The sequence below is a fragment of the Podarcis melisellensis genome, assembly GCF_964234715.1.
Source record: "Podarcis melisellensis genome assembly, chromosome: 2".
Taxonomy (NCBI): Eukaryota; Metazoa; Chordata; class Lepidosauria; order Squamata; family Lacertidae; genus Podarcis; species Podarcis melisellensis.
This window is the reverse complement of record NC_138529.1, coordinates 73,725,401-73,741,509: the sequence shown is the minus strand read 5'-3', so window position 1 is coordinate 73,741,509 and position 16,109 is coordinate 73,725,401. Positions and strand designations below refer to the sequence as shown.

Sequence of the window (16,109 nt, the reverse complement as noted above, 5' to 3'; positions counted from 1 at the left end):
AGAAACAATTGGCCAGTTTCCTGCTATCTAGAGTGGAAGAGTTCCCCCCACTCCCAAATTCTATTTAATTATATCATGGGAGATCCAAAATAATGTTAGCACAAGAACTTTTAGAGAACTGTCATTGCACAAGTGGTAGTGTGCAAGCTTAATTATCAGAGTACAATCATAACAGCAGTTGTGCCATGTGTTGCACAACCTTTCAGAATTGCAAGACACTTGTATTTAGCTGTTGCACTATCCTAAGAATGATGGCAGTGGAATGGCCGTTGTGCAAGGTCGCTACAACTGGGTATCAACTATTCTTTTTGTAAGCATTACTTCAAGATTTACTTTTGGAAAAGTTCTACATTCCTCTCCACACAAAATAAACGAGAGTTTAATGAACACTTAAGCAGGTAGTTGTCCCTAATGTTGCCCATTTCAACTATACAGAACTATCATTTCACTTGAGGAAACATTTCCCTTCTTTTATTTCCCATTAAGAAATATGCTCCTATTAATGTTTGGCATTATTAGTATATCTGCCAGATTATGCAAGAGAAAAGTGGATACCAAAGGAATCATTCTGATCTTGAAAGAATGCAAATTGGCGAAGTCCAAGCATCTTGCAATGGGTTTTTATTGTGTATGCCAGATAGACAAAATAATCATATAGGCTCAGTCCCTTTTATGAAAGCTTCCCCTGGAAGGAACTGCCCATGACTTGGATTATTTGCTATGATGGTCTCTTCAGAAATTTTCCTTTGAGGCTTCATACACAGGGCTAAAGGCTTATTAGAAAGATAAATGCACAACTGACCTGCACTGTGAGCAAAATCAGGGAAAGTCAGAAACACAAATTTTGGTTTATTTGTATTGAGAAACTTGGCAACAGAAAAACACAGTGCTCTGAATGACAAGTATCCTTTGATTTGTTGGCAACAGGGCAATTATTGTCAATCCTGGCCAACCTTTGTCTGCATTAGTGAACTGAAATTGATAACTTTTCTCAACTGTTCAAAAGTGTCCATCGGATGTAACAGTAACTTTCAGTTATAGGTGAATTCTTCCATCATGTTCATGATTAGCAAACAAAATTAAATTTGACACATCATAAAAGAATGAAATGTAAAAATTATAAGGATTATTAAATAATTGTTAGCAGCATAGGCAATAAAATACATCTTGAACAAAGAACATTGCACTTTGACATAGCTCAAGCATTTTTAGTTACCATTATTTACATATCTTGTATAGAATAGCAAGACTGATATATATGTACAAAAACCACAGTGGAAAGATAACAGTCCTAATGAAAGTATGCCAAGTATTGACTCCTTTTGTTCCATACAGTTGCCTGGGATGCTTAATAAGGAATCTGAATGTGTACTGTTACATAAAAATATAGTTTAGAAAATTCCAGTTTTAATGTTTTAGCAGATTGGTTGTACTATTAAAACCATTTCACTGCACAAGGAACTATAACAGCAACACACAGGAAGCTTCAATGTAATATGTTGCTGTGAAGAGAGTACCAATCCCTGCTTAATTCAATCAATGCTGTGCTTTAAGTCATAGTCTTCGGCCTGATCTCTATCAGCTCTGCAGTAACTAAAATATTTGGGGAAAATAAAACTACCCAGTGAGCTCCAAAGGTAGCTCTCGACCACATAAGATCTCCCACTGCCTAGCAAGGAGAGATATTAGTTTCTCGCGGCTTTCTGGACTTGGGATGAAGACACACCACAGGACCTCTCGACTGCTGCTGCCTTCCTGGGTGACCTGCCCTTTAGGAAAACTGAGAACATTGTCAAAGTGATCAAGGGTCAGGTTCTGCATGAGATCTTGATTCTGAATGTCATCAAAAACAAACGTGAGCGCCTGCGGATAGGTCTGATATCCCATGAGCACTCTGTCTAAATCACGGATCCTTCTTCCATCTGCAAGTTGATACTTGTCCTTCTTTGGTGGTTCTTTAGCAAATTCAGGAAGTGGATAACTGATGTAATCCTCATTGAAAAGAAACATATCCGAGCTGGTTAAGATCAGCGTTTTAGGTTGAAGTGAGCTGTTGGATTGAGCAGTCCCTTCTGTAGCATTCACTTGAAATACTAGCACATAGAGAAGTATATTCAGAGACTGGAAGTTAATCACACAGTTCATCTTCTCTGCTACTAGAAAGGCAAGGTCCCCAATTTCTTCTTCATTGGGATATATGAATTTCACTCTACTAGAATGAATCAGTTCATAATTCTCCATTTTCCCTGTAAGAAGAAACACACAATTTATATTCTGCACTTATTAAAATAATTCTACCAAAGAAGCAACTAAAAAGTTGGGCTAAAATTCACACAGAATGTTTTTATCTGTACAGTGGTGCCCCGCAAGACGAACGCCTCGCAAGACGAAAAACCCGCTAGACGAAAGGGTTTTCCGTTTTGGAGGCGCTTCGTAAAACGAATTCCCCTATGGGGTTGCTTCGCAAGACGAAAAAAATCTTGCGTCCCCCCGCGGGTTTCTTTCGCTTTTTTTGCCCTTTTCCTAAGCCGCTAAGCCGCTTATCAGCTGTTCCGCTGATAAGCCGCTTAACAGCTGATCGCTGGAAGCCGCTTGACAGCTGTAGCGCTAATCCGCTAAGCTGTCAATGGGCTTGCTTCGCAAGACGAAAAAACCGCTATACGAAGAGCCTCACGGAACGGATTAATTTCGTCTTGCGAGGCACCACTGTAATATTAACAACAGGTTTTCAAACTGAAACTTGGAGTGATAAGTGGATACTCTGGCAAATATTAAAATAGGCAGCAGTGAACCAGAAGTCACTGATTCAAATCTCACCTCTGCCATGCACTCATTAGATGTCTTAGGCAAGTCATTCCGTCTCACCCTCAGTCCCCCACATGTAATATGATGGTAATCACATCAAGCAGACCAGTACTATTTTAAAGATCATTGAAATAATGTATCGGAAGCACTTTGAACATACTAAATTACATCACTTTTAAGATTGCAGTTTAGTCCCTGCCGCTTTCTCAAAGATGCTTAGGGTAGTATACATGTGAGGTCAGACTGAAAGGTAGCAACTGGTTCAAGGCCACCCAGTGTGAGCTTCATGGCTGAGTGGGGATCTGAATTACAATTTTCCCAGGCCTAGTCAGACAAACTAAGCACCACACTGGCTCATGCTAAGTATCAATAAATTGTATATAACACTTTCTGAAAGAAGTTAACTGCTGATGGTAAACATTTTTGTTGGCCTAACTTTTCAACTTCCTCTTTCATTCTTGGAATTTACTCAGGAGGGGGTGGGGGAGAGTGCTAAAAATGCAGTTGTCAGCATAATCCCATATGCTCCCCTCTACCCCAGTATTTTTTGTGCTTTTCAGTTAAGTTCTATACTTGTTTAGCATTGCCAGAAACACTATTCATACCCTCTCTACACATGCAAAGAAATCACATGGTGCAGGAGTCACAGGATTGTACTACTTCAGCCAGCAGGTGGGGGAAAGCTTCTTGCACATAGAAAAGTACTGCGTCAGAAGGCTGGAATCTATCCATCCTGTTAATTTTGTATATGTAATAAGTTGGGCTTTTTGCATGGCAGGGACGGAGAAAGAGGAAAATCTAAATGGGTACAGTGTTTAGATCAGCAAAAAGAAAAAGAAAACTAAAGACAATTAAGGCTATTCATTTCCATCTGCTTTTGCATCTTCCCTTTTCTAACCCTCCAGACTCTACCCAATCACAATTTCCCTAAATCCTTAGAACAGGATTGTTAGAAATGTTCTTCACCATGAGCTTAAATTTTGCTACCCCCCCCATTCTCTCAGTGACTCACATTAGAGGTAATTTTATGTACATGATATACTGATGGGTGGAATACCCTTTTGTAGTTTAACATAATACACCTGTATCTGTTATTTTTAACTCTATTTTCATTCAGGTAAAGGAAAAGATCAACAATCAGTGCTTAATGAATACACCTGTTTAGGCTGAACTTCCATACTGATTTCAGGGTCACTGACTGCATTGCCCAAAGGATTCCCAGGTGAATTCTGATTTACTATAAGACAGGGATGATGTCACCAACAGGAAAATGGCTTAAGATGTGGCAGGAGGTTGAGTTCTGAACCAGATTTTACAGTGAAGAGCTAAATAGATTGAATACTATTCACACTGGATTTTCAAAATTCAGATTTTCATGCTGCAATTGTCTGGATTCCCAAGTCAAATTAGGGACCAATTAAAACTGTATTGCAAAAAGAAGGATAGTTTGTCACAAAGCTACTGCTATGTAGGCATGCCAAGAGTTCAATCCCCTGGCTAAACAATTTGTGTCCATCTGAAGTCACCCTAGACTTACTGAGGAGCATCCAGCAGCTCTTTCTTCTCCAAGTCCTCTGCACTCAGGCTACTCTCAGGAAAAGGAAGGGTACAACTGCATGCAAGAACTTGGGAAAGTACAAGATGCCAGATCTCCCTAGGTAAGGAAAAGCGGGCCTGAAGTGAACCTGCCTAGACATGTCAGAATACACTAGCTACCAAATGTAATGGCTTCACAGAAGACTGAAAGCTTAGAATGGGTCTGTCTGTGGGAATTGTTTCACATTTGCCACACTTCATATTCAGGTCTACAGCCTATATGTGTATACTTGGAAACCAGCACCACAGAGTTCAAAGGGACTTACTCCCCAGTAACTGTGAATGGATTGAAGCCTGAGCCTACAAATCTAACAAAAGCTGCAGGTGTTTGCCTCAATTTACATATATTTTTAATAAAGATCTATGGAATTTACTGATAAAGAGTTGTTTCCTCCTTGGTCTCAAATTACAAGTTCCATTATTGGCCAAATAATGTGCTAAACACACTGCATTTTCCTTAAAAGGAAGGATCTTAACACATCTAATGTATATTGCATACTCTAGAACAGTGTGGCGAAATATATTTATAGGTCCTATTAAGTAAAACGTTTCAAAAAAAAAAATTTACCTGTATTTTTCTTTCCAAATTCAGAGTAGAAGTCTTTGTCCACTGGCTCTGGGGATGGCGTCCTTGCCAGTAGTGAGAGCACTGCCATAAGGTGTTGAATAAAAGCATGAGTGCTGTAACTGTCTCTGGTTAGACAAGTTAATATATGTTCAGCTGAACGCCCTGAAAACAAGACAGAATCAAATGTGCTTCAAGTCCTATTACAATTTTGCAACATTTTGTGTAGGTTTCTTTCTGTTTAACAGAGGCTCTATGTCCACTGGGCCAGATCTTAGGTTTTTATTAGCAGGGTTTGTCTGTTTCCTTCCTAAACACTCAATACCAAACTTCTGATAAGCACTGCCCCACTGTACAGGCAAGACGGCAACAATTATTTGAAAATCACACTTTTACCAGCAAGATGTCTCTACTAAAACTAGACATTTTCAGTAAAATGCACCAGTGTTTGAAAATGTGCAGAACTTTAGCTGGGCCAAGGCTAAACTAATCCCAGACATGCTATAGATAAATATCATTAACTGAGTATATAAGACCAAATGGCTATGATAAACTGGACTTACAGGCACTATCAGAGCACTGGTACTTTTCAGGAACTTATGAGCTAAGTTTGATGGTGGGAGAGGAACAGAAGGAGGAAAGAGAAAAGGAAACAGAAAATAAATTTACTTACCAGCGAGTCGAAAATACTGATCAAAAAGTCCAATGTTTACTGAGTGGAGATCATTTAATTTCAGGACCAAGCAGTAAGAGAGATGGAAAGAACTGAATTCATAGTCCAATTGTCCACTGCTCCAAAAATCTGTTAAATTGAGTATTGGATAGTATTTAAGAAATTTGGTAATTTTATGCGAAGAAATCTGAAGGTCATTTTAAGATCTCAGAAGAGAAGGTTCACTAGTGAGTGCAACTTTTTTTTTTTTTTTTACAAAAAATAGAAATAACCCTCTACTAAAGGTGGAACTTTGTATTGCCCTAGCAAAAATGGGCTCCCTACCCATGTTTGCTGAGGTAATAGGAGTACATAGCATTTGTAAAAGAAAATAAACAAGCAGCAACCATTGATGCTCTCCTCTGCAGACCACTCCCCAATTATATTTTGCCCTTGCAGCTAGCTGCTGCTGCTGCTGCTGCTGGTGGTGGTGAGATAGTTGAATACAGTCCTGTGGGAAGGGTTATGGGGAGAATTCACAGCTCGGCAAACTTAAGAAATGTATTTCCACCTGCCAGTTCTCTTTTGCAAATGCCTCTTTATCCCCCCTGCATTAGCATTACAAGAAAAACACAGTGTTCCCAAACCTCCTTGCCTCATGGCATGCAGTTCTGTTCCAAGAGTGGCCTTAAATAATTATTTAACATTGAAAAAAAGGTAATGAATTCCTTTTCGTATCTTATAACCCCAATGCCATTTTTTTTGCACATGTGGAAAATCATGGCACACACAGAGGCTATTCTGGGGGAGCGGGGATCCTTCCAAAGGATACCACCCATTCTAACTCATTAGTCATAATGGTTCATCATACAATGAATGTCAAGAATACAGAAGTTGCTCCAATCTAAAATCACTTCTCCTTGAAAACATTATTAGAAGCCAGGGATTATATATTCTGCCTTACCGAAGTGGCGTTCGTTAGAATGACTCACAGAATCGTCTAACAAGAAGTAAATAGCTTTAGTTGAGAGCAGAACACAAGCTGTCGCTTCCGTATCAGGAGCTTTATAAAACAGAACAGATGACCACATGAGATGCCTCAGCTCTTCGTTTTCCACCTAAAATATTGACAACGCAATTAATCAACTATTTTAAGTGTCTGAATGCAGTTTCTTCGTCAATAGTTATAAAATGCGAGTCCTTTCTAACCCACTTCATATTCAATTGCTGGAGAGTATAGCTTCAGTTCGGGAAGAAATTATTAAACATGTGGAGCAAGAATTCCTGTGGATCCACATTTTCCTATTGTTTGTTGCTTTGGTTTGCATCCATCAGTATTATGAAATACTCTTTAACATCCAGAGCTTTTACCACTGGACCCAAGAGTTTTCCCATTTTCAGACTTTTAAAGTAACTGAGGTGCCCATTAGTTAATACATATACTGTACCAAAGTTTAGCTCTCACTATTGGTGGAAGCGGAATAACAATTTTGATGCTGCTGTGATGAGTGAACCCAAATGGTCAAATCATCATCATCAACAACAACAACAGAATATTCACAACCGTTGAGAGTTGTGGGAGTTAGTTCTTTAAAATGCAACTTGTAAATATGATAAATTTATTGTCCTTGCTGTTGCCTGGTCTATTTGATTTTAGAGCAATAAAAAATCCAATCTATTGCCATATGACCTTATAATATTAATGATAGTAAAATCAGAAGTCATCAGCACTATTTCTATTATCATTTTCTCCCTCCACAGAAAAAACTATTATGTAAGACAAAATGTATCCTGAACATATATTGCGTATGAAAATTCATGCCACCATAAACCAGTTAGTTTTCAAGGTGCTAGAGGACAATTTAGCTTTTTTGCAGCAGAATAACATGGCTAGACTTCTGGAACCTCTACCATCAGGAATGTCCCTTCCCTGTGTATTGTACAATACCTCAGCAATGCTGCTGTGGAAAAATTCCATAATGGATTTTCCCTTTAGCCCAGCCACATACTGAAGAGATGAAGAGACTGGAAGGTGCACAGGTATTTGGTTCTCTTCAGTAATTTTCTGCACCAGAAATTCAGATGGATACAGAGATGAGAATGGCAAATGTGGCTTGCATAAGCTGGGAACAAAGAGAGATGAATATACACTGTCAGAGGCAAACTCAAATGAATGAAACACAATTTCATTCAAACTTACAGACTCAGATTTGAAAGGAACTTGGTGGTCAACTAGTCCAATTTCCTGCTTAGTGCAGGATGCAACTACAGACTCACTGAAAGATGATTGTCCCGCCTCTGCTTAAAATGCTTCTTATTGAGATCTCAGGATCATGACCCTTAATCCAAGCTGAAAAGTTTATGTTAAAGCATCCTAGGTGTCTTAGCTGAGCATAGCTGAACAGGAGCCAACAGTGTGATGCAGTTGCTTAAAGACTAAACAAATCACAAGCTTACCCTTAAACCCATCCCTTTGCCTCCTGCACTTTTATACGAATGACCATACATTAATTGTGCAGTTTTAACACCCTTACACATCTTAACTGTTTTACTTACTGGAACTCTTCCCAAGATGTACACCTCCTCTGTAATATTGTGCAGCATTTTGTAAACCGCAAGAGACAGAAGTCATCAAACTGGCAATTTATAGAATACTCGTTGCTCACTTCACTGCAAGCCTTCTTCACGGACAAGAAGTTCTCACTAGCTCTTTTTCAGCACGTGATTACAATGATACAACAGAGAGGAAGGTGACCAACTTGTTGGCCCAGTCCTCTCCATCACATTTCTGTCAATTAGCTCTGCAGCCTGCTATGCATTTGAGGGCTAAGTTCTGAACTGGGGAGCCTGCCACACCAGAGTAGGCTCCCTGTGTGATTTAGAAGCTTCATCTTCCAGGAGTCTAAATCATACAGAGAACCTGCACGAGTAGAAGAGCAGCAGAAGTCCAGACCCTGGCATGCAGAAGGGGATGCAGCTGAAAAACAAAAATATGCCAGAAAGCTGGGGCCTACAGGTTTATTCCCATCCTCCCATACTGCAATTTTAAACACACATATATGGCTAAATTTTTGGAGATGGCTAGTATTATAGCCACGCTGCGATGAGTAACATTCAAAACAGTTATCCTTACCTTGCAGTTTGGCCATGTCTCTTGGAGTCCCAGAGAGGGTTTCTTACAGATTCTGCTTTGAAAATAATTATAGTTTTGATGTCTTGTAAAAGTGTCCTCAGAAGACCATAGATTCTTAGAAAACGGAATTTTTCATGAGGTAGGACAAATACAGCTGTGACAAATCTGTAGCCAACGAGCAATTCAAGCACATGGCCATCTGAAAACGAACCTTCTTGCTGAATAGAATGGCTGACAGGGTGCAAGAGAACAGAAGCTAGTGGAATCCTGCTCAGCTTGAATATGCTCCTTGCGTTCTCAGAGTCTATGTATTTACCTGGCAGTACATTAAAGTCAACTTGAACAATGTGTAGGTGTTGAGGTGTTAGAAATATCCAACAGGGATGGAACATGCAGTGGCCCTCTTCGGCAGATTTATGAAATGTTGAATAAAGTGCAGAACAACCGACTTGTTTAGAGGAAGTTTTGCCATCACTGGCAGATTCTAGCTGACACAAGACTTTCTGAGCATCAGCTTTATTACGGCAGAAAAGGTAGGCAGGGAAACAACCCTTTATCTCTGTGTTTTCAGATGAAATGTGATAAAATCCCATAAGTTGGTAGACAAATTCTTGCAAACTTGCTTTGCCACAGTACAGTACAGAACTTGTTAAAGCAGGCATACAGCTCTGAGAGCGAGACATATGTAAACAGGAATAGAAATCTTGCAGATTCTGAGAGTCCGAAACAACAAACAAGCAGGTATCACCATTATTTACCTTGAGTGTCAAACATATTTCTGGTATTAAAAAGCCAAATTCTGTAAGGTCAGAATATGGAAAGCACAGTGCTAATTTCAAGGCAGAACGAATATTCTGGCAGTTTCCTTTGGGATCTTGAGGGATTTCAAATACAGCTACCACACTATTGGTCAAAACCAAACAGGAAGCAAACTGCTTGAGTCCTTTATGAACCTGAATACAAAAGCTCCAGAGAACTCTGACTATGTCATCTGGCTTTGTTTTTGTGCTGTCAGAAGCCATTTGCACAATATCTGATGTAGGGACGAACTCAAATACATTGTCCCCTTCATGAAGCCCCATTTCAAAATAGCCATCTTCAGTATCTGCAACTCTGGAATCACTCAAAAGGTTCCCTGCATTTTGAGTGTCCACTGAGAAAGAGGGTGCACTTTCCACAGCATCTGCTATCAAAGCAGAGAGATGTTGCACAAAATCCTGATTTGTGGCAGTGTACGACATACAGGTGAAAGGCAGGATGACAGTATTAAGAGAGTCGGGCAAGGCATCAGGTTCTTCTTTTGAATGGCCCAAGCTTTATTAAAAAGTAGAAAACTATATTAATTCAAGTTCAAAAATAATCATCCTATTTCCAAGTCTCACTCTGGTGTCTCTTCATTACTAAAATATTTAAAATACAAGTATATGTATTATTATTGATAATTATTATTATTATATGTAATGAGGCAATGGCATTTGAGATAAAAGTAGACGGTTGCTGAACATAAGCACAGGTATGCATTGATTCAGCTGGTCCTTACAAACCATTTCAAGTGTGTACAGAGTTCATCCTGACCTCAACTTGCCCCATCTGCATTTTTTGGAGCTGCTTCCTGTTCTTCCTGTTTCACACTTCTGCTTTAAACAGGAAGTACAGGGAGCTCCCAGGCAGATGAACCCCCTTAAGTCTTCACAACTTTATTTCTCCTCTCTTTACAGTGATCTCTAGCAGCTACAAGTTTTGAATGCATGCAAATGTTCAACAGGTAGAAGTGGAAATCAAAATGAAACATCACTCTCACCACATGTGATGGGCATTTTCATATTTGTTGGAAGAGTCCAACTGAGAAGCAGGTACCTTGAGAGAGAAGGGAATCAGAATAAATAAGTCACACTCTGATGCATCTGTAAAATTTGCCCCTGGTACTGCACAACTGAAGGGCAGTACATTCTTGCGTTTGCCATCGGCCAGGGGACTAAGGGCCACTGGGAGGCTGCTCCTACTGACTCCCAAGTAGAGAGTAATGGACAAGAGGGAGATCAGACAGTCCCCATGCATTGCATGCAACTGCAGGGAGCTTGCTTTGCCAGTGCTTGCTGGAAAGAACACTTACAAGAACTATTTAACTAAGAAGTGAGGTCTCTTTGCTCCTCCCTTCCAATCACTTTCCTTTTTTTGTTTTCAAGATTGTAAGCCTGAATCATTGATTGCTTTAAGAGCAGGAAAAAGTATTAAAGTGAAGAAACAAACACACAAAAGGAGACACGATAATCTAGTAAAATGTGGGCCTAGTCACTTAACAACCTTAACATAGTTCAAAAGGTTAAAATGGCTCAATAACTAGCTGAACTGTGGGCTATAATATGGTTGCCATACATTCTGATTATCCCAGACACTACTGGGATTTCAATGGTTTTTTGTGTCGTCGTCCCCGCCCCCCGAAAAGGGAATGTGTCAAGTTCTTTGGCATTTAAAAAAAAAGTTAATTTGTGTCCGGATTTTCACTTCTTGAAATATGGCAATCCTAGATAACCTGTTTAACTTTAAAATGACTTTAATAAGCATCACTTGAAGCATCTGGAGTAGCTAGTGATAGCTCTGAATTGTGCTTTCCCCCTTTAAAGCAGAATGGCATGTATAGGCTTTGTTGTTCTTCAGTGCAACATGGCAAGTCAACAGGTAGCTCTTTGCAAGTCCTGATAATTAGCTGATCATCCACATAGGAACCTGCAGTCATTGTGATGCCAGGATACTGACAACTGGCTGCATCGGCTACCTACTTAACTTTGCCTATGAGGGAAGTTGAGAGAAGATAGGTTCTGGCCCACCAAGCAGATATAGTTCCCCACCCTTGCTATAGGTAGAAGACATGCCTGCTGAATTGCTTATCATTCAGTGAATACAGCCGATTTCCTTGTATCAGGAGTTTACAAGCAAACCTCAGGAAAAGAAAAATTGTTTGCTTTTTTAAAATAGCCATGGTATTGTTTCCTCATGTCATTTTTTGCATCTGTCTGTCTGTCTGTCTGTCTGTCTGTCTCTCTCTCTCTCTCACACACACACACACACACAAAATTACAAATTCACTAAAGCAGAAAGATTATCTAACATATGGACAGCTATTTGAAATACGTTTCCAGTCAGCCATCTTGCTGAAATCCTATTCCCGTTTTCTCAGACATGGCATTCAGGTTTGAGTGGGCTACAGACTTAGCTGGTTTATGACAAAAACGATCTCAGAAAATGAGCCATTACCTGATTTCTGCTTCCCAGGCCGGGTGTTTCAGAGCATCTTTGAGTAACTGTATGGCTTGTAGGAGTCGAACTACTTGATGAGAAACTGCTGGCTAGGACTGTTTTTCTAAAAGTTATTTCTAGAACAGATTAAAAAAAAACAGTTCTTGAACACCACTGATGTAAAAACAAGCAAATGTGATTTGAAATATACTAAATAGTATTAACTTTCACATGCTTTAGAAAGAAAATGCATTGTATTTCAAGCATACATTTATACAATGTCATCCTGTGCTTGAGATTACTTAGAGAAATGCACATCCATCAACTAACAGGCCTATCTGACATACTGATAATTATAATTAAATTATAATTTAACAATAATTACTGAATATGCAGGTTCATCAGAAGCTTGGAATCTTATTACTTCTGACCCAGGCTGCTGCATTCATGCTTGACGGAAGCAAATGATCTCAATGGAGCTGCAGTCTTCCACTGAAATAACTGGGCTGCTGAAATGTGCAAAAGGCTTGGACTGCAGTTCAGATTGTGTCAGATTTGAAGTCATTTAAATAATTTTATGTCATTCAGATCAAAATTAGGGAGGCATCCATTTGTCCACTGCATCCATCCTTTTCCCTATTGCATATGTGAGCCCATGTTTGGCGTTTTCCATCACTGCCCCCCCAACTGTCCCATGACTGGCCAGCTGGACTCCCAGGAGGGCTGTGAGTGGAGAGTGCGCTCAGGGAAGGAATTCATGTACTGAACAAGGCTAACTGGACTGGGTATTATATATATTTCTTTGCAGCTCTCTTCTATATATAACCTCAAGCACTCAAGATAACAATAATTGTTAAAATCAGAAGACAATTGGAAATATTTTTAGCTGTCAATGTTTTTATAGTAATCGTAGCCATACATTCATGTGAAATGATCCTTGGTTATGGTATGAAGTAAGGCTAACAGCCCGATCTAACTGTGTTTGCTCAGAAGTGAGAACAAATTATTACAGTGGGATGTGGTAGCAGAATAATCCTAAGCATGTTTACTCAGAAGCAAGTCCCGCTGAAGACTGCTTCTCTAGTAAATGTGCTTAGGATGGCAGTCTAGAAGTGTCATGTAATTTAGTTTCAGAATTTCTTTTGTATTTCCTATTAATTTGCAACCAAAAATTTGGTTTTCAAAGCCCTTAAAAATTTGAATGTGTAACATCAAACATTGATAATTTCTTCAAAAGAAAACCCCTACAGTCTACCTGTTCATTATGAAAAAAAAAACACAATCTACTGAATTCTGATAGTAGTTAAGGAAGCTGAAGAAATATTTGTGCTTTTCTGTTTCCTGTAAAAAATATTTAAATCTTGGATTTCCTGCAAAAAGGCTGTTTTCCTGTAACACTTGATATGATTAATACTTTATGGAAACAGATGGTGTCACAAAAACATCAGCAGTTGTTTCAGAAAATAAAATGGCAGAACACATGTCCATCCTCGGAAGTTTCAACCCGAAAGACTGTTACAAACAGGGCCTCCGGTTTTCACAAAGAGATCTCTCCCAGCTCCACCTAGAGATGCCAGGGACCTCCTGGATGCAGAGCGGAGGCAGGTCACTGAAATATGACCTATTCCATATATATATGTCCATGACTTTGAATTTTGGCTACACTGGTATTTGAAAAAGAACCTGTGAAAACTAGCAACATTAAAAAAAACACAAAAGCACATAATTTTGGAGGAAATACCTTGTACTGATAGAGGATGGAAAACAAGGAAAGATATTGCAACGACTTGCACATACAACATTTGGATATTTCCAAATTCCTACCGCAATCTTCTTAGTGTTTGAAGAAATGTGGTAAAATCTTTTCTACTTTATATTTTATTTGCTTGCAATAACCTATATAAATAAATTGAAGTATATTTACTGCTTATTTACTGCTTATGTAGTACTCTCAGCACAAGTAAGGTAAAGGTAAGGTAAATGTAAAGGATGCCTGGACATTTAAGTCCAGTCAAAGGCGACTATGGGGTTGTGGTGCTCATCTCGCTTTCAGGCCGAGGGAGCCAGCGTTTGTCCGCAAACAGCTTTCCGGGTCATGTGGCCAGCATGACTAAACCACTTCTGGCACAATGGGACACTGTGACGAAAACAAGAGTGCATGGAAACACTGTTTACCTTCCTGCTGCAGTGGTACCTATTTATTTACTTGCACCGGCATGCTTTCGAACTTCTAGGTTGGCAGGAGCTGGGACAGAGCAACGGGAGCTCAGCCCATCACAGGGATTTGAACTGCCGACCTTCTCATCAGCAAGCCCAAGAGGCTCAGTGGTTTAGATCACAGCGGCACCTGCTTCCCTTTCACCACCAGTAGAGTTATGGGCTGATGAGAACACACAAAAGAGCCTGGTGGATCAGGCCAATGGCCTATCTAGTCCAGCATTCTGTTCTCACAGTGAGCACCCAGATGTCTGTGAGAAATCAGCAAGCATGACCTGAGCACAAGAACACTCTTCTCCCTGTGGCTTCCAGTGACTGGTATTCAGAAGCAATACTGCCTCCAACTGATGTTGCCAAACCCCATTTCCCTGTAAAGAAATTCATGTATATCAATGCAGCCTAGAAAGGCAGAACCAAAAGGCCTGGCCATGCAGCATGATACATACATGATTACCTTGACTGGAGCTGACAGGACGAGGCAGAGAAGGAGAGGGAGGATGTACAGAAAGAGAAGAACAGTTTGATTTTGAACTGGCAGCAGAAAGCTTGGGATCTTCAGGGATCTGAGAAAGAAAAAATGAAGGGCTGGGAACAAAGGCTACAAAGCATCCCTATCTTGAATGACAACAAAGACAGATTTGTTAGCAAGCAGTAATTTTAAAACACAGCTTCTTCGCCATAATACTGGATGTTGGCAATACTGCATTAACAGCACTTAAGATAAATTTTAAAAGTCAAGTGTCTGGACACAAGCAAATTATCCACCTTTCAATGGACTAATTAACTTTAGTACCAGAAAGAAAATGTGAGGAATGTTTTCCCAAGAAACTCAAAAGTAAAACCCAAGAGTGAGAAGAAACCCATCAGTAGCTGTTTCTTCCTATGGGCAATATTCAATGTTACTCATACTCAAAGCAGACCTAGGGAAATTCAGGGATGCCAACAAGATTCCCTGTGTATGGAAGACTGGACGTGGATTGGGCCCCCTGCATACACACAACATGAATGCAACCTACTGAAAATAACTGCTGCTTATTTGTGTACATATATACCTCATAGGACTATTGCAAAGATAGAAAGGGTTGGAAGGGGAATGTACACAACCATGAGTTCCCAGGAGGAAAAGCAAGATACAAATATGCAAAAAATAAGCAACCAATACTCTAAGCATGTGCAGTTTCACAACTCTCAAAAAACACAAAACATTTTGACAACCTTGAGGAACAAAAAAACGTATCCATGTGTGCTATCAGTACAATCCATAGGAATTCTAACTTGCTGAAGCTGTGAAGTTCTGGATGATTTTATAGTTGTATCTGCAGATTCATTTTGTATATTCTATATTGTTGTTTTATGGTTACTGTATATTATCGTAATAAGCAACAGCCCAGCCATAATAAGCAGACCAGTTGTGGCTGCGGGGAGGGACATGGAAAATCAGGAGGCAGGGGGGAAGAGAGTGACAATGACGACCTTGCAATATCACAATTTTTTCCCAGTAGAGAGTAGTTTGATGTGGGTTTTATAATATAACCAAGACCACAGCCTGCTGCACATGGAGGATCAATACTTAGGGTTTAAAATAATATTTACCACTAAGCAGATAATTAAAAAAACCTGTGTACTTTACATGTAGACCCCTAGAGATTTACGTCCCATTGAAATATGTTTAATACCCATTGTTCAATATTTTTATTATTCTTTATTTGTATTTCATTTCCTAACCACCTTCATCTGTGTAGATCACAGGGGCACTCCTTCATGTGTGTCGCTCCCAAGCCAGTCAAAGCTTTATACACCAAGGTAAGCAACATGGTAGCTAATAGGCGCAAGTGAAGCTCCCAGAGAACTGGTGTTCTATGATTCATCCTTCTAGGAATAGCATGCAGCAAACCTGCTATGGC

General features: G+C 39.7%; 1 protein-coding gene across 1 annotated transcript in view; it reads right to left on the bottom strand.

The window, feature by feature from the left end:
• Window positions 1-604: 604 nt before the first annotated feature.
• NISCH (nischarin) overlaps window positions 605-16,109 on the bottom strand; it is a 34,698-nt gene continuing 19,193 nt past the window's right edge. Inside the window, exons 13-21 of the mRNA XM_081900234.1 lie at window positions 14,660-14,768; window positions 12,007-12,125; window positions 10,553-10,608; window positions 8,752-10,065; window positions 7,567-7,741; window positions 6,583-6,736; window positions 5,640-5,768; window positions 4,970-5,131; window positions 605-2,246 (exon numbers count right to left, since the gene is read on the bottom strand). Coding sequence (XP_081756360.1) covers window positions 1,618-2,246; window positions 4,970-5,131; window positions 5,640-5,768; window positions 6,583-6,736; window positions 7,567-7,741; window positions 8,752-10,065; window positions 10,553-10,608; window positions 12,007-12,125; window positions 14,660-14,768 — 2,847 coding nt within the window. The 3' untranslated portion in view covers window positions 605-1,617. The remainder of the gene's footprint in view (window positions 2,247-4,969; window positions 5,132-5,639; window positions 5,769-6,582; window positions 6,737-7,566; window positions 7,742-8,751; window positions 10,066-10,552; window positions 10,609-12,006; window positions 12,126-14,659; window positions 14,769-16,109) is intronic.